Consider the following 18,904-nt stretch of genomic DNA (forward strand, 5'->3'; position numbering starts at 1 on the left):
AGATAGATAGATAGATGATAGATAGATGATAGATAGATAGATGATAGATAGATGACAGATAGATGATAGATAGATAGATAGATAGATAGATAGATAGATAGATAGATAGATAGATAGATAGATATAGATAGATAGATAGATAGATGATAGATGATAGATAGATAAGGTAAGGATATGTACAATTTTATAACGTGCAGAGAATAACATGTGCTGAGAAATCAGAGAGAGGAGCTGAGGGAAGTCTTGGGGCGGGAGGAAGGGTTTGAAGGGGGTGGGGGGAATAGTGAATATGATAGTTTGTATGTTGAAATTTTTGATAGTTTGTATGTTGAAATTATTAATAAAAAACCAAAAACAAAACACAAAACACAAAAACAAAACAAAACACACACATGCTTCTACCACTTAAGAAGATAAGAACACGAGAAGAGATTTAAGGAAGTTCATTGCAAAGGCTTGGGGGTATCCCGGCTCAGTGGTAGCACATCTGGTTTGCATGCCAAAGGTCCCAGGTTCAATGCCTGGCATCTCTGGCTAGGGCAGAGGAAAAGACCCTGATAGGAAATCGTAGAGAGATGCTTCCAGTAAGAACATAAGAAGAGCCTGGTGGATCAGGCCCGTGGCCCGTCTACTCCAGCATCCTGTTCTCCCAGTGGCCAGCCAGTGGAAACCCACAAGCAGGCTTCAAACATAAGAGCAACTCTCCTATCCTATGGTTTGGGGGTGGAGATGCTCCTTCAGATCTACTTTCCAATAATGCTCTCCAATAATTTTTGTGGATCTAAGCCCATGTGTGAGAAAAGTTACTGAAGGTAATGGGCCCTTTATATGCCCACCTGTCCTTTGTCAACAACAAATTGCCGCTGTTTTTTTGTGTTGACCTAATAGGTATCTAAAACCATTTCCACATAACAAAATAGGAGCCTACACAACACAAAACACTGTTGCTGTAAAGGTAAAGGTAAAGGGACCCCTGACCATTAGCTCCAATCGCGGATGACTCTGGGGTTGTGGCGCTCATCTCGCTTTACTAGCCGAGGGAGCCGGTGTACAGCTTCTGGGTCATGTGGCCAACCAGAGCTCTGGCGAACCAGAGCAGCGTATGGAAATGCCGTTTACCTTCCCACCGGAGCGGTACCTATTTATCTACTTGCACTTTGACGTGCTTTCGGACTGCTAGATTGGCAGGAGCTGGGACCGCACAATCGGAGCTCAGCCTGTCGCAGGGATTTGAACCACTGACCTTCCGATTGGCAAGCCCTAGGCTCTGTGGTTTAGACCACAGCGCCACCCATGTCCCCAGCCTCTTCCTAATGGAGTGCAAATGGCTCCCAGCCATGGCCAAGAACTACCCTATCAAGGGGCTATCACTACCTCCCAGGAGGAAAAGGTCACCCAGATATGCAGGCCATCTGGCTCAGCCCAGATACTTCATTGACAGCACTAGGGGTCAACCTATCTCCAGAATTCAGAATACTGTATATTCAGAACACACTGGAAGAATTGTCCAGTCCAAGCTTGCTTTAAAGATATAGAGCTGCGTAACATTTTACGTTGAAAGCACTTGGTGTCCCCCAAAGAATCCTGGGAACCAGTGGCGTAGCGTGGGTTGTCAGCACCCGGGGCAAGGCAAGTAATTTGTGCTCCCTAACCCATGGATTTGCGCCCTCTAACCCTAACCCCCAGATGTTGCGCCCGGTGCGGCCGGCCCCCCCTGCACCCCCCACGCTACGCCACTGCTGGGAACTGTTGTTTGTTCAGGGTGCTGGGAACTGTAGCTCTGTCACGGGGCAAAGTACAGTTCCCAGGATTATTTGGGGGAAGCCGAGCACTTTAAATGTGTGGTGTGTATGAAGCTAACGAAGCCTATGAAGCCCAGGAGACAGTGTGGCACAGTGGTTAGGGTGTTGGACTAGGACCTGGGAGTCAAGGGCTTTAATCTCACTGGGCGGTCTTGGGCAAGCACTGTCTCTCAGTCTAACCTACCTCACAGGGTTGTTGTGAGGATAAAATGGGGGGGGGGAGAACTATGTATGCCATAGCTTCTCATAGGAAAGTGGAGATATAAATGAAATAAGTAGTAAATAAGGAAGAGGGTTCTGGACTTGAAGTTCCTTGCCAACATTTAGCAGCAGTCGGGCAGACTCAGGCCACCTTGCCACAGCTTTCCCTGCTATGGCGAGATGTACTGCATTTCTACTAAAATCATTTGGGGGGAAATAGCTCAGCCAGTAGAGCATGAGATTCTTAATCTCAAGGTTGAGGGTTCGAGCCCCACGTTGGGCAAAAATATTCCTACATTGCAGGAGGTCCCTTCCAACTCTACAATTTTACGATCTCTGCACCAATCCAGGTGCTGATATTCCTGATCTCACAAATGTTTGCTTAGATTTGCTTTCCCCTGCAGCTTTGCTAGTGGCTGCGGATGCCCCAAACATCCAGAGGGCAGATTTGGGGGTGACTTTGATATGAACTCAGTTGATTTCCCTGAAGTTGACACTCAAGCAAGTGAGTGGATACACACAGGAAAGCAGGCTGGAGGTGTGGTTTTTTGGGGTAAGGTATGTGTTGAAGGTGGCAGCTCTCCACCAGAAAATTGGTATGAGGTCCTCATCCGAGTAGGGCATCCATTCTGGATAGGAGCCCCATGGCAAATGGTCCTTCCAGGAACCAGTTGAGCTGTGCTGCTTTATTAGGGTGGATGCTATAATCCCGAACGGCACCACTTTGGGGGAACCAGGTTTCGATGCAATCCCCACTGATCTCAATGTGGTTTGTGCCCAAGCACAGAGAAATGTGCAGGCTGCAGGTGTTGGGGGCGGGGGGGGGAGAGGAGGAAGGTAGGGCCTGTGATGAAGGGGGTGGGGAGGGGAGGGGACCACTGACCCCAGCCAGGCGAATCCTCTCTTCAACGCTTAGCACATGCTTTTCACTAAACAAATGTTAGGTAGTTGGCGCAAATCTTCTCAATGTGTATTCGCTTTGTCCCTTTGCACCGAGAGAGAGAGAGAGAGAGAGTTGGACATCTGGCAACCCCCGGCCCGATTTTGGCAGCTCCAATTAAATTGAACATCTAGAAAATCACAGCTCAGATCATTAACACATGTCTTTGTCTGGCTCTCCGGGAACAAAGAACTCAGATTAGTACCCAATAGAGTTGCCAACTTTTTTTAATTGACCCCTGTAGCTGTGCCTTAATAGCGGTGTGGAAGTGCCAACATTAGCAGGTGATAAGGACTTTCACCAGGAGGGGAAATGGTGTTTTATTTGTGTGTTTTTTTGAGGTGGAGGGGTCAACAACTAGAAATCTTGGGGGAAACGGAAATACATTCAGCTGATCGAACCCAAACTCCTTTTATATTTTAAACAACGTAAAATGCACCCTTTATAACCGAGCATATAAAATTGCACAATTTGGCAAGCTGACGAAACGACTCTAGAGCGATCCGAGTCATGCTTACTCAGAATTAAAACCCATTTAGTAGCGCTTTCTCCTAGGTAAACGCACAAAGGAATGCAGACCCCCAAAGGATATATGCCTTAGTTTCGTGCAAGGAAAAGTGCAAATATACCCAATAGGAGAACCAGAGGGAGCCAGCCAGCTGCAGCATATGATACCTAAGCACCTTCATTTTCCTCCACATCAGAGAATCATAGAATTGTAGAGTTCGAGGTGACCCCAACGGTCATCTAGTCCAACCCCGTTGCAATGCATCCAACCTCTTCTTTGATTTTATGATTCTGCGATACGATTTTCCTGAGAGTCTTTCCCAACTGAACACAGTAGGTAAACGCACATCGAACTGCCCTGTAACTCACCCGGACATCCCATTACCGAAAGCAACGGCCCCTTTCCCTTTCATTTAGGGTCCGGTCTCTTCCACGGCTTCGGAGATTATTTTCTGCTTCCATCTGGTGGTGATTTTCAAGAACTGCTGTGCGGAGAAACCTCTGTTGAAAAAAGAGGGGGGGGAGGCTTTCTTTGGCCTGCCCGATTATGCTGGCAGACCCAGAGCCATGGCCTTACGAATTCTGTAGACTCCAAACTGCCATATAAGAAAATGCAATATATAAGAAATAAAAGAAGCAAAAAGGGGGGAAATGATTTAAAATTGTACAGCATCGAGTACAGAGCATCACTGTTGCTACAACAGGCAGAGAAAGAATTAGGCAGCCCACCAAGACCTTCAGCAGTTTTCAAGTGGTCCATGGGGAGGAAAATGAATGGGAACTGCTGCCTGAATTCCTGAAAATTTACACCCAAATGCAGGGCCGGTCCAAGACATTTTGGCATTTGATGTGGACCCCAAAATGATGTCCCCCTTTCTGCCAGGAAGAAGGGGTAGGAGAAGATCTACATCAGGAACAAGAGGGGGAGGAAAAACAGACATTCACATCTGCTGCCCCTGTGAATTTTGTCGCCTGAGGCAGTAGCCTCACCTTGCCTCTTGGTTGAACCGGCGCCGCCCCAATACATCTGTTGGCTTTTAAAGTGCCGCAAGGCTCTTTTTGGCAACAGACTAACGCAACCAGCCCTTCTTGAGTCTCCAACGGGAGGCTGTTTTCAAGCCTAATTGCTTCATGGGTGGAGAAGCGAGGCAGGCAGGTTGAGGGCCAAATGAAGAGTTCCTGGGGGCCATATCCGGCCTGTGGGCTGACAGTTGCCCTCTCCTGTTTTCCATCAACATCTTTCTAGCATTCTCCTACCAGGAAGTCCTTTCTGAGCCAGCACCTTTTTCAAGGGACCCCAGGATAATAGGGGTGCATTTCAGAGAAATCTGGAGCCAAGCTCTTATGTCCAGACTCTCTTTTTGCAGGTGACAGCGGTTTCAACCAAGGTATAGCGAGTTGTGACTAAGGCCCCTTCAGACACCTCTAAGTATCCCTATTTTCCAGGGTCACCCCCGATGTGGGAGAAGCTGCCCCAGTTTCTGATTTGATCCTGGAATGTCCCACTTTTCCTTTGGAGAAATGTTGGAGGATTTAGAGTTATCTGACCCTTGAGCTGTCTGAAGGGAATCCTTTATAGGGATGTTTAATGTTTTATTATGTTTTTTCTGTTTTTATTATGTATTAAAGTCGTACCTTGGCAGTTGAACGCCTTGAGACCTGAATGTTTTGGCTCCCGAATTCTGCAAACCCAGAAGTGAGTGTTCTGGTTTGCGAACGGTCTTGGGAACCTGCATGTCTGACCTGGGTTCCGCGGCTTCTGATTGGATGCTGGAACTTTCTGCAGCCAATAGGAAGCTGTGCCTTGGTTTCCAAATGTTTTGGAAGTCGAACTGACTTCCGGAATGGATTCCGTTCAACTTCCAAGGTACAACTGTATTATGCATTATTTATTATGTTTGATTATGTTTTCATATATGTCAGCCCCAGAGTGGTTGAGGCAACCCAGTAAGATGTGTGGGGTATAAATAGTAAAAATATTATTATGGAATGGGACGTCCCTATTTTCATTGGAGAAATTTTTTTTGGGGGGGGTAATGTCCCCGAGGGACGCGGGTGGTGCTGTGGGTTAAACCACAGAGCCTAGGACTTGCCGATCAGAAGGTTGGTGGTTCGAATCCCTGCAACGGGGTGAGCTCCCGTTGCTTGGTCCCTGCTCCTGCCAACCTAGCAGTTTGAAAGCGTGTCCAAGTGCAAGTAGATAAATAGGTACCGCTCTGGCAGGAAGGTAAATGGTGTTTCTGTGCGCTGCTCTGGTTCACCAGAAGCGGCTTAGTCATGCTGGCCACATGACCCGGAAGCTATACACCTGCTCCCTCGGCCAATAAAGTGAGATGAGTGCCACAACCCCAGAGTTGATCACGACTGGACCTAATGGTCAGGGGTCCCTTTACCTTATGTTTTCATATATGTCAGCCCCAGAGGCAACCCAGTAAGATGTGCGGGGTATAAATAGTAAAATTATTATTATGGAATGGGATGTCCCTATTTTGACTGGAGAAATGTTTGGGGGGGGGTAATGTCCCCTATGCGCTGCATTTTTAAAGCAGCACCAAGCCACTTCAATCCTGGGAATTGTAGTTTTTCAGGGTGCAGGAACCACAGTTTGTTACAACTGAGGGAATTGCACCCTGTGGGGAAAAACTACAGTTCCCAGAATTCGGGGGGAAGGTTGCCATGTGCGCCAGTGGTGCTTTAAATGTTTGGGGTGGGTGTGACCTTCCTTCCCTCATGCACCCCACTGCAAGATGTGACTCCCGTCACGTCCCTACCCGGACAGGAGCCCATCTGCGTGTGCCACGAGGTGGTTGACCTCCCTTATCTCTCACCGCCCACTCCTGAGCGGGTGCCGGCTGCAGCTGGGACAACTCTGCAGCCCTCTCCCAGCCCCCGGGCAAACCATGGGAGAGACGGCAGGGGCGGCCCAGGTCCCTTCCGGCTCTCAAGGTGGCCGATCTCACAGGCCTGGGGCACATGAGAGCAGAGACCTACCAAGGTAAGCATGGAAGTAGCTCTCTAGCAGGGTGGCTCCTGAGAGGCAGCAGGAGCAGAGAGGGGTTTGTTTGCTTGGCTTGTCAAACAGGCACTTGCTATGGAACAGGGCAGGCCTCTGACGGGAAGCACAGTTTGCGCTGCGGACTGCGTGCCACAGGCAGGCCGAGCTGGAGGACAAGAAATTCCACAGGGAATTCCAAATACGCAGGGCATGCCAGAGGCTGGTTGGAAGGCCTCTAGGGTGGTAGCTCAGTGGCAGAGCATCTGCTTGGCATGCAGAAGGTCGCAGGTGCCTGGCATCTCCAGATAGGGCTGAGAATGTCCCCTGCCTGAGGTGACCAGCTGCAAATATTTCATTTCGTTTTGTTGTTTCATTATTGCATTGCACTGCATTGCACTGCACTGCACTGCACTTATACCCCCCCCCCAAGGAGCACAAGGTAGTGCACACATGGTTGTCCCCCTCCTCATTTAAGGACAGACAAAATAATTCACTCCTTCACCCCGGGACCTCATTCCCTCTGGAGGCAGATGGCCACCAACCTACCTGGTTTGAAAAGGAGGATTAGACTAATTTATGAAGGAGGTTAAGGGGCGCAGGTGGCACTGTGGGTTAAACCACAGAGCCTAGGACTTGCCGATCAGAAGGTCGGCAGTTCGAATCCCTGCGATGGGGTGAGCTCCCATTGTTCAGTCCCAGCTCCTGCCAACCTAGCAGTTCGAAAGCACAAAGTGCAAGTAAATAAATAGGTACCACTCCAGTGGGAAGGTAAACGGTGTTTCCGTGTGCTGCTCTGGTTTGCCAGAAGCGGCTTAGTCATGCTGGCCCGGAAGCTGTCTGCGGACAAACACTGGCTCCCTCGGCCAATAAAGCGAGATGAGTGCCGCAACCCAAGAGTCGGTCACGACTGGACCTAATGGTCAGGGGTCCCTTTACCTTTACCTTTATGAAGGAGGTGGCTGTTGACGACTACAGTCATACCTTGATTTTTCAACTTCCTAAAATGTTCGAAAACCAAGGCACGGCTTCTGATTGGCTGCAGGAGCTTTCTGCAGTCAATTGGAAGCCGTGTCAGCTGCATTGGACGTTCGGGTTCCAAAGAACATTTGCAAAGTGGAACGATCACTTCTGGGTTTATGGCGTTCGGGAGACAAAACTTTCGAGTTGCAAGGCATTCGACAAGCAAGGTACGACTGTACTAGCCAGGACGACTGTGCTCTGCCACCACAGTCAAAAGCAGCGATGCTTCTGAATACCAGTTGTGGAGAAACCACAGGAGGAGAGAGTTGCTTTTCTGTTTGGGTTCCACTGTTTGGGTTCATCTGGCTGGCCACTGTGAGAAGAGGATGCTCAGTTAGATAAGCCATTGACCAGATCCAGCAGGATCTTCTTCTGTTCTTAAAAATGTGGTCGAAAGGTCTAGCGCATCAACGCAGCCTATGGCTGGTGGGTATCCAAAGCTGTTCAGAGCTCCAGGAGAATTGCGCTTCTCCCTGTGAAAGTCGTCATGTCTGTGTCCATCTGATAGCTCAGTCTGGAGAGAACATGAGATGGGAACCCTAACCTCAGGGTCGTGCGTTTGAGCCCCACATTAGGCAAAGGATTCCTGCATGGCAGAGGGTTGGACTACATGACACTTGGGATCTCTTTTAAATTTATGATTCCATGATTTGTGACCCACCCTGGGACCTCATGGTGCAAGGAGAGTCAGGAATCATAACGATGATGATGATGTTACAAGACTGGGTGGACTCAGGATAAGGCAGCTTTCTGGGTTGCTATGATACGATACGATAATCTTTATTGTCATTGTCCCATACAGAACAACAAAATTGGAAAAATCTACATCAGACATTCAAAAACCAACAAGCCTGCTATCCCAGCCTGGTTACCCCCCTAAAAACTCTGATACCCCAAAATTAAATACAATATACTCCCATAGAGACTACCTTACACTGTGTTTAAAACCAAAATCGCATTTGAATAGAAACTGTTTCTCAGGCGGCTAGTCCTAGTCTTTATAACGCTGTACTGTACCTTCTTCCAGAAGGCAGAAGCTGAAAGAGATCATTTACGGGGTGCGCACTATCCTGCACTATCTCTGCAGCTTTCTTATGGCACCTGGAAGCGTAGATTTGATCCGAGGTGGGAAGAGTGCACCCAATTATTCTCTCCACAGTCTTTACAACCCTGGACAGCATTGTTTTTCCCCTGACCGTGCAGCTCCCAAACCACACACACAGACCATAAGTTAATATACTCTCCACAGTACAATGGTAAAATGCCATCAACAGGTCCTTTGCGAGATTATTTTTCCGGAGGAGTCCCAGAAAATATAACCTCTGCTGTGCTCTCTTCATCAGGTTCTTGCTGTTTTCTCTCCAGGTCAAGTCATCTCTCAACTCCTTTCTCTCTTTTTTGCTAGGTCTTTTGAACAGATGCATCCAGACTAGGGGAAACTTGACGGACACCAGGCTCCTCATCACGAGGCCATGTGAGCCCAGCTCCAGGTTTTGTGGCGCTTGCCAGAACCCCCCCTTTTTACCAACTGCGGCGAGTAGGTGCAGCAGGACTGCACCTACTCTGGCCCCGAAGCGCAAGGAACGGCCACGGTAGAGAATGAGCCTCTTAATCTCGAAGCCGTGGGTTCGAGCCCCACGCTGGGCAAAAGATTCCTGCACTGCAGGGGGCTGGGCTGGATGACCCTCAGGGGTCCCTTCCGACTCTACGATTCTGTGAAACTCTCGCACCAGGGAGCCAGCTTGCCAGCCAGCCGGCCGGCCTTCTCATTCCTTGCCTCCTCCGTCAGCCAAGGAGGAAATGTCTGGAAGTGGGAAGCCTTCCTGAAGGCTCAGGCCTGCTGCTCGGAAGCCGTTGACCAGAGGTCACCAGCAGCTTCACAACAGGAAGCCGCGCGACGCTGGCTCGGAGGTGCCGGCAGCTACGCAGAAAGCCCGCTGGAGCCCCCTTGGCCTGCCCTCGTGGCTGTGGCACCGTTCAAGGCACCGTCCATGGAAGCCAGGCGGGAGCTGGGAGGCAGCCGCTGTTCCCTGGCAGGAAGATGCTGTGACCAGGCAGCTGCCAGCTGGGCATGGAGCTGAACCGTGAGTGCTGAGCTCGCCTCCCTGTGGGTCAGCCACACACCCTTCTCTGCTGGAAGCCCTCCTTCTCCCCAGTCCTAGATGGCATGGGCTGGAGCGAGGGGTCTGACTCTGGCAGGCTGGGCTGAGTCTCAGGGGCTGTGGATGGTGTTGCCTCTAGTCCAGAGTGTCCTGAGAAGGAGCGGGGAACCCCCCTCAGGGTCCCTTCCAACTCTACCATTCTATCCAGGACTTCCTCTCCACTATGGATTTCCCCAAGGACAAGTCTTGCTGTTACACACAGCAGCGCCTCTCTAAAAAGCAGGGTGGTGCTCCCTCCCCCCAGAAATGTTGCTTAATTGTATGCAGATGCATGCTCATTTGACTAGTTCCTTAATTGACAAATGGTCATGTGGGTCATTGACTAACAGTACAACCCTCTGCATTCCAAAATCAGTCCTGCAGAATTTGGTGGGGCTTACTCGTGACTGGCTACAAGATTGCAGCGTAAGATTTAGTTTATTGGGTGATGTCTTTTTAATTAGCAGAGGAAAGAACTTGGATCCTGTTTTGTTTTCATGAAGCCCAGTTCAGGCCAGCGGTGAAAATTCTGGAGAAGAAGTAACGAAACTGAAATTGTTATTTCCAGCATCGGGGTGGGTGGAGAGGGCTGTGCCTAAAACCTTCACCCTCTCCTCTAGGTGACCTTTCCCTCCACCTCAGATTATGAGGTCTGCTTAAGGTTTCTCTGTGTTGAGGGTCAGGCTCTCTGCACATGCTCAGAGGCACTTTTGCAGCCTCACATGTTCAGCTGCTAAGCCTTGGCGTGTGCACAACGCACCATTTCAAAAGTGAGGCCGGGTGATCTCAGCTTTGCATAAAGCAAATATTAATACAATACTGGAAGGTGTTTGAGTAGGAAGGAGAAGGCACCCACCCCTTTGTACATTGAACCAATGATGTCTGAAATCCAGTTTCACCATCATCCTGGTCCTCTATTCATACGCAGAATATTTTCCTTCTGGGTCAAAGGAGGTGTGTGTGTGTGTGTGCGCACATACAATCTCTGTGTGTAGGAAGCAGGGGTACTTGTTATGTCATCTGCCTGATAGCTCAGCTTCGGAAAAGCAATTTTAACTGGGAAATGGACTGGCAAGGGAATTGCGGACTCTGTGGACAGCTCCTTTGCCCGCAAACTCACCCCAATTCAGCCTCCCATTACCTGGGGCAGAGGGTTTCCTTGTCCCACCTAACTTTATCATCATTCATCACATTTATATCTCAGCTTTTCCTCCATGGCTCTCAATGTGGCGTCCGTGGTTTCCTGTCCTCCTCATTCAACCCCCACAACAACCCTGTGAGGTAGGTTGACCTGAGAGGAAAGCCCAGTGTTAAATGAGGAGGGGGAGAACCTCTTTGAGAAGGAAGGAAGGAAGGAAGGAAGGAAGGAAGGAAGGAAGGAAGGAAGGAAGGAAGGAAGGAAGGAAGGAAGTCTACATGCCAAGCTGCTTCAGAGGGTACCAAACATTTGGCCATCTATCCTTTTGTCTCTCCTCCCTCAAATCTCCCTTAGGGCTCCTCCTTCTCCTCACTGTATTCTTGCTCTGTTTGGACCTGTTTGAGATGAGTCCCACCAGGCTGGTTTGTGACAGGAGGCTAATCCAGAAGTACATCACCGAAGCCATGGACTTGGAGGACAAAGTGGTAAGCAATGCCATTTCACCTCACCTGGGCAGATTGGGGCCCTCAGAGTCTTGGCAGTTTTTGCTGGCTTCCATAGAGTTTCCTTAAGGTTGCACCACTCACCGAGTGGGTGGCATGTGATGGGTGGCCCAGAATAATACTCGGAGTCATCCAAGACATTTTGCTGCCTGAGTCGGACCCCAAAATGGGGCTTCCTTTCCCCCCGCCGGAAAAGAAGGGATGAGGGCAGATCTACATCAGGGAGAAAGATTGATACTGCAACCTGCTGCCTGCTGAATCCTGCCGCCTGAGGCAGTTGCCTCACCTTGCCTTATGGGTGGGCCGGCCCTGATAATACTGCCCAGCTGCAAGAAAGGACACCGTTAATTTATTTAGATCAACCTTTCTCAGTCTAGTGCAGGGTTTCGCAATCTTGGGTCTCCAGCTGTTGTTGGACTACAGCTCCTATTATCCCTAGCTAGCAGAACCAGTAGTCAGGGATGATGGGAATTGTAGTCCAAAACCAGCCAAGTTTGGGAAACCCTAGTTTAGTGCTTCCCAAATGTTTTGGACCAAAACTCCCATCAGCCACAGCCAGCTCAGTAGAATTTTTAACCACACAGCACAGCTTTGGGGCAGCCACTATTTCCTGTAGTTGTGTGAATAAAATGCAGGGAGAGAACCATGTGTCTACACTAGTGGCCAAAATTGTGGAAACCTTTTGGAGAAAGTGTATTTCTGTGGTTTGATGGCTCATAACACCACTTTTTTTTAAAGCAATACCATAAAATTATATATCAATGGAAAGATAATTTAATGAAGAATGTAATGCAACAAAGCATGTTCAATTCTCTGTATTCTATCAAAAGCTATAGCCAAATAATCAGAAAGAGGAGTATTTAGACAGCCAATCAGGTGCCATCTTGTTTTGGCAATGATGGCTCATAACACCACTTTTTTTTTGGAGTAAAACCATAAAATTATATATCAATGGAAAGATGAGCTACAGCCCCAAACCATGTTCTTTTGGGTACCCATGAGGTTGGGCCATATTTGCTTTGCACCTCATTTGCGGGGTGTGACTTGTTGGGGGCCAGGTGGTTGCATTTGCTCTGTACATTTGGCCATTCCTGCCAGCTGGCCTGGTTACTTCTCCTCTCAGGGGTTTTCTGTCCTTTCCTCAGAGCCAGTGTGAGGAACTCCCCTTCCTCCAGCAGCCTGTGCAGCTGCCCCTGGTCGGGTTCAGCCTCCAAGAGTGGATGGCAAAGACAGTGAGTATGTAAAAATGACCAACCCACCCTCTATGGGTCAAGGGCTGGGGCCTGGGCTATTTGACCTAAAAGAAAATGCCATGGCAGGCTGAAGGGCTCACACTCAGGTTCCTAGCCAGCAATGGCATCTTCTAGGACAAGGGGCCAGTGTGGTGCAGTGGTTAAGAGCGGTGGACTCATAATCTGGTGAACTGGGTTCGATTCCCTGCTCCTCCACATGCAGCTGCTGGGTGACCTTGGGCCAGTCACACTTCTCTGAAGTCTCTCAGCCCCACTCACCTCACAGAGTGTTTGTCGTGGGGGAAGAAGGGAAAGGAGAATGTGAGCCGCTTTGAGACTCCTTCGGGATAAAGCGGGATATCAAATCCAAACTCTTCTTCTTCCTCCTCTACTATGAAACTAATGAAGGTTCAGCTTTAAGGCCCCTAATTCCAGGGGGCCCCAGAACAGCCAGGTGGGCAGGGGAGGGCAGCTGCCTCCCAATTGCACACTCCCCCAAATCAAGTAAATAAAAAAAAAATACTTAACTAAAACTAGAATATCTGGAACTGAAATGCTCACTGAGGTCACCTGGATGATACTGTGGTGCATTCTAGCAACATGACTGAACGACAGGCGTGGTTTCCGTGAACTGACCAATCGCGTTGCAGGGAGCTTGGTTCTGGAACAGGACAGGGGGCTGTCCTGCCCACCCACCCCCCAACATAAATCCTGGCTATGCCTATGCCCCAGAAATGACTTCAGTCCACATTGCTTTTTTTGAAAAAAATGGGTCTAGTAGAATCAATTCCACCATTCTATGATCCACCTTGCATATAACGTTTCCTTAATTTTCACCCCCTCACACCTCAAAAACCATAAGGCATAGGAAATATTTATTCACTGTGTTGACTTTGAAGTGTGAGATAACCCAGTGGTAGTTATTATTATTATCATTTTAAAAAGTGATCTGTTGTGGAACAACCGCATTGAAGAAGGTAACAGGGCTTATCCCAGGGTAGGCAACCTAAGGCCCGTGGGCCGGATGCAGCCCAATCGGCTTCTAAATCCGGCCTGTGGACGGTCCGGGAATCAGCGTGTTTGGACATGAGTAGAATGTGTCCTTTTATTTAAGATGCACCTCTGGGTTATTTGTGGGGCATAGAAATTCGTTCATATTTCCCCCCAAAATATAGTCCAGCCCACCACATGGTCTGAGGGATGGTGGGTCGGCCCACAGCTGAAAAAGGTTGCTGACCCCTGGCTTACCTAGACCTTGTTGCTTGTTGCTCAAGCTGCAGGACCCCCAAAATGTAGATCCGCCGCAGTCTAGGATACTCCATTCCGCACAGACCCTGCAACAGCCCCTGGTATTCTGCAGCCACGGATTCTTAGTCCTTGCTGGGTTGTTCTGCCTCCATCCTAAGGGTGTCTTTCCATTTCCATTTAATCTAATCTGACTCCTGGAAGGCAACACCACCCTCTCGTGGTGCTGCTTTGATTACAGCAGAAGAAGCACACGGAAAAGGAGTTTACTCTCACTCACCCTTATCCCGCCACCCCGGGCTCTGAGTTCCTGAGCTGGTTCCTTTGCGTCCAGCCAGTCCATGACATACTAGGACCTGGGAAAGCGGAGTTTGAATCTCCCATCCTTACCTATCTCACAGGTTTGCTGCGAGGAATAATAATAATAATAAATTATTTATACCCCACCCATCTGGCTGGGTTTCCCCAGTCACTCTGGGCGGCTCCCAGAAGAATATTAAAAACACGATAAAACATTAAAAGCTTCCCTAAACAGAGCAGCCTTCAGATGTCTTCTAAAAGTCAGATAGTTGTTTATTTCTTTAACATCTGATGGGAGGGCGTTCCACAGGGCGGGCGCCACTACCGAGAAGGCCCTCTGCCTGGTTCCCTGCAACCTCACTTCTCATAGGGAGGGAACCACCAGAAGGTCCTTGGAGCTGGACCTCAGTGTCCAGGCTGAATGATGGGGGTTGGAGATGCTCCTTCAGGTATACTGGGCCACGGGCAGGGAGAAGTCTGGACACCACCTTCAGATCTTTGGAGCAAAGCTGAGATATGACCACAACGACCAACCAATAAATAAGAGATGTCAGAATCACCCAACGACTGCCTCTTTCTCTTACTCTTTCAGAACCAAGACAAAGGGCAAGAAACCCTCCGTGATCTGGCTAACTTGGTGCATGGCACAGCAGCCGCCCAAGACCAGCTAAGCCAGGGCTGCGCCCTGCCACTGCTCCAGCAGCTTTATGAGAAAGCCAGCTCTTTCCTCCTGCAGCTCCGAAACTTTGGGTGGCAGGTGAGAGGCCGAAGGGGGCTTCCCCAGGATCATGATTTATTAAATTTGTACACTACCCTTCATCTGTAGATCGCAGGGCGGTTCACAACATAAAATACAAAATAAGAACACAAAATAAAATACATGATAAAAACATGAACAAAACCCCCCACAAACCAATAAACCTCTCTCCTCCCCACCCCCAAACACGTTTAAAAGTCAGCCAAGGCCTTGTTGAAGAGGAAGGTTTTCCCCTGGTGCCTAAAGGTGTATAATGAATGTACTAGCCAAAACTCCTTGGGGAGAGCATTCCACAAATGGAGAGCCACTGCAGAAAATAGTTACAACTATGGGATTTGCTTCCGCAAGGTGTAGTGATAGCCTACAGAGGATTAGACAAATCCATGGGGAATAATATCTGCAATGCCCTCTGGCTATGTACAGTTGGGGCAGTAGGTCTCTGAATGTTAGTTACTGGAAATCACAAACAGTGGAAGTTGTTGTTGCACCCAGGCATGGCTCTGGTTTGCTGACCTCGATTGCAGGGATGGAGGGGGGACGGTCTTGCGGTCCTTCAGATGTTTCCGGGCTGTGCCCGGGAGGCCTATCTCCTTGGGCGCAGTTTGGGGGGGCCTGCAGGGCATCACGAGATGTTGCGTCCTTCTCATCCAGCCTCCATCTTGTGCATGTCTGTTGCATCCATCTCAGCTGCCCTCCAGGGAAAAAACAGTGCTGTCCAGGGTTGTAAAGACTGCGGAGAGAATAATTGGGTGCACTCTTCCCACCTCGGATCAAATCTACGCTTCCAGGTGCCATAAGAAAGCTGCAGAGATAGTGCAGGATAGTGCGCAACCCGGAAATGATCTCTTTCAGCTTCTGCCTTCTGGAAGAAGGTCCAGGGTTATAAAGACCAGGACTAGCCGCCTGAGAAACAGTTTTCACCCAAATGCGATTTTGGTTTTAAACACAGTGTAAGGAGTCTCTATGGGAGTATATTGATTTTTAAAATGGGGTATCAGAGTTTTTTTTAGGGTTAGCGGGTGGCGCTGTGGGTAAAACCTCAGCGCCTAGGACTTGCCGATCGCATGGTCAGCGGTTCGAATCCCCGCGGGGGGGGGTGCGCTCCCGTCGTTCGGTCCCAGCACCTGCCAACCTAGCAGTTCGAAAGCACCCCGGGTGCAAGTAGATAAATAGGGACCGCTTACCAGCGGGAAGGTAAACGGCGTTCCGTGTGCTGCGCTGGCTCGCCAGATGCAGCTTATCACGCTGGCGACATGACCCGGAAGTGTCTGCGGACAGCGCTGGCTCCCGGCCTATAGAGTGAGATGAGCGCACAACCCTAGAGTCTGTCAAGACTAGCCCTTATGGGCAGGGGTACCTTTACCTTTACCTTATCAGAGTTTTTAGGGGGCTAACCAGGTTGGGATAGGTTTGTTGGTTTTGAATGTCTTATGTCGGAAATGTACTTGGAGCCAGTGAATATCCTTCAGGACCAGTGTTATAAGGTCCCAGCATTCATTCCCAGTCACCAGTCTAGCTGCCACATTCTGGCTTAGTTGTAGTTTCCGAGTCACCTTCAAAGGTAGCCCCATGTAGAGCGCATTGCAGTAGTCCAAGCAGGATATATCCAGAGCATGTACCACTCTGGCGAGACAGTATGCAACTGTTCCTCATAAGGTTTGATTTCCAAGACCTTTTATCATCCTGCATTCAAGATTTATTTATTTCATAAAATTTATGCTTGTGTTTGTTTTGTTTTAAATATCAAAGCAGTTTACCAAAAATTAATGTTTTTTCACTGTGGCCGTTAGCCCTGACAGGCACCCCCCCACTTGCCTTTCTTTTCTCATTCTAGGAACAGAATCCCACCGCACAGCCCGAGCGCGGCTCCCAGTTAATTCCTGAAAGAAACCTTAGGACAATCTTTGGGACCTACAAACAGCTTGTGCGGGGAAAGCTCCACTTCCTCTTCCATGACTTGTGGAAAGACTCCTGCAGTGCGGAAGGTCAACAGAGGGCTGCCAGCCCGGCAGCCCTGCAACCTCCCAGTCTGACCACCTTCAGGGACCACTGAAAGACCCCCATGGGCTGCTGGCCGGATCCTTCAAGGGAGAGAAGCACAGGACGAGTAGCAGGCCCTCTGGTGGCCAGGTGTGGAAGAGCAAGCCTGGCCAAGCCCTCAAAGCACGGGGGGTCAGGGGGAAAACCACACACACCCAAGGAAGGAGGAGATCCTCATCGTGAAGGCTTGCTCTAGCAGCCTGCAGAAGTGTTTCCAGAGCTGAGCGAGCCCAGCTAGGTTACTGGAAAAGCCCGGCTGCCAGCCACGACGGCGACATCCTATTGTCGGAGGCAGCACACCTGTCACCAGGGGGTGAGAGTGTGGCTGCACTCAGGTCCTGCTTGCAAGCTTTCCAGAGGCACCGGACTGGGAAGTGTCCTGATTTTCCAGGGACAGTCCTGAAAAGACAAAGCTGTCCTGGTTTCTGATTTGATCCCGGAATGTCCCACTTTCTCTTTAGACACCCCTATTTTTCATCAGAGTAATGGTGGAGGAGATGGAACAGGATTCCCTATTTTTACTGGGAATATGCTGGAGGAGGACACCCCTTTTTTCATTGGAGAAACGTCGGGAGGATGTGCTGTAATGAATGGATACTGGACCTGCAGTCTCAGGCAGCAGCTAAGTTCCTCACATGATCTTATACTCTTGGAGCCATTCATCGCCTTGCTTGGGAAAGGGGCTGAGATTTTAGGAGCTTCCCCCGCCATGTACTCTGTGCAAAGCCAGTGGGGCAAATGGGCATTGCTCAGCATCTTGAGAGAAAGGATAGCTCTTTCCTCTTAAGAGACCATGATGGATGCTTGGACTCTTCCTCAGTATCAGGGTTTTCAGCTGCAGGGGGGACACTGAACCAAACACTAAGAATTCCTCTCCAGGCCTTTTCTGGGGCGGAGTGTGCCAGGGGCATTGGAGGCAAGTCTGCCCCAAGCCTCCACATCATTCCCATATGGCTTTGAACAGGGTCCACTGGAGAAACTGGACCATGATGGGTGCCCCCACCTCCTGCAATTCAACATACAGAAGCTGACACAGGTCTCTTGCTTTGATCCTGGAGATGGGATCCTGTCCTGTCCTGTCCTGGTTAACGACCATGTTTTTGTACAGATGTACAGACAGAAATAAACCGTAGAGATGTAGACTTTCTGACTATCTTCTTTCTCCTGCTGGTATGCAAGGAAGAAGGGGGTGTGCATCTTCCACGCTGGGAGATGTCGCCTATCAAGATCTTCCTGGACTGCGAGGATGCCAGCCAGAGCAGATCACCGGCAAGCAGATCTCCCGGGAGCCTGGGAGAGGGGCCAGCCTCTCCCGAGGGGGCTAGTTTTCCAACAGTTTAATGGATGTGAGGCCAGCTGCGAGCCCCTGATAACATGTCACTGCTGTTGCTTCCAGTGACCTCACTCTGCCCAACGGCCAGCCCCAGTTTGGAGTAACACCTGAATACAACCAGAGTATTTGGTTCAAGTGGGGGCAGCCTTTGGCACACTGAAAAGCTGTCACACAACTTCTGTTCTCCTTCTGACACCAATAGCCAGATGACATGGTGTGGGCAGCTGTGGAACAAGAACGGCTGGCTTCGGTCAGCAGGAGACGCCCGGGCAAAAGGGGAACATCTCTTGCATCTGCTTATGGTCATGTGACATCCGCCCACCCACCCACGAGTGGCAGCAGGAGACTGATGCTCCCACCCAGAGGCAGGCAGGGTGTGGTGCCTTCTGAGGCTGGACCAGAACCAGCCCTTCCTGAGGCTCTGTGCTGAAAGAGCACAACGGCTTTCTACACAAAGCCTTAGAACAATAAAGACTTATGCTTTTTTTAAAGAAAAAACAAAACACCCCAGAATGTGTTCCGTTGTATCTTACCAGCCACATGGGGATAGGTGAGCAAAATACAGGGTACGAAGAGGTGACTGTTCCTTGCACGCAGTGGGTGCATCATGGGAAAATTCCAGAGCGCTACAAAACACACGTTGCTTGAAGGAGGAGGAGTTTGGATTTGATATCCCGCTTTCTCACTACCCGAAGGAGTCTCAAATCTCCATTCCCTTCCTCCCCCACAACAAACACTCTGTGAGGTGAG

The 18,904-nt window shown here is 49.6% G+C and overlaps 1 protein-coding gene and 1 long non-coding RNA gene across 4 annotated transcripts in view; one reads left to right on the forward strand and one right to left on the reverse strand.

The window, feature by feature from the left end:
* LOC309370053 overlaps positions 1-18,904 on the reverse strand; it is a 394,628-nt gene that overhangs the window by 268,582 nt on the left and 107,142 nt on the right. The window lies entirely within an intron of this gene.
* On the forward strand, positions 9,100-17,662 carry THPO (thrombopoietin). Of its 3 annotated transcripts, XR_014168623.1 has the most exons (6): positions 9,100-9,549; positions 11,099-11,229; positions 12,393-12,479; positions 14,617-14,781; positions 16,616-17,123; positions 17,648-17,662. XR_014168623.1 is itself a non-coding variant. In XM_081912509.1 (5 exons), exons 1-5 carry the CDS (start codon positions 9,537-9,539, stop codon positions 16,832-16,834), a joined length of 615 nt encoding a protein of 204 aa, XP_081768635.1. In that variant the 5' UTR covers positions 9,100-9,536; the 3' UTR covers positions 16,835-17,132. The 3 variants fall into 3 exon arrangements, 2 of the variants coding, with proteins under 2 accessions (XP_081768635.1, XP_081768636.1); XM_081912509.1 differs by lacking the exon at positions 17,648-17,662 and having other exon boundaries at positions 16,616-17,132; XM_081912510.1 differs by lacking the exons at positions 9,100-9,549; positions 17,648-17,662 and adding an exon at positions 10,760-10,887 and having other exon boundaries at positions 16,616-17,132.

This window comes from Podarcis melisellensis, assembly GCF_964234715.1.
Source record: "Podarcis melisellensis genome assembly, chromosome: 5".
Classification (NCBI taxonomy): Eukaryota; Metazoa; Chordata; class Lepidosauria; order Squamata; family Lacertidae; genus Podarcis; species Podarcis melisellensis.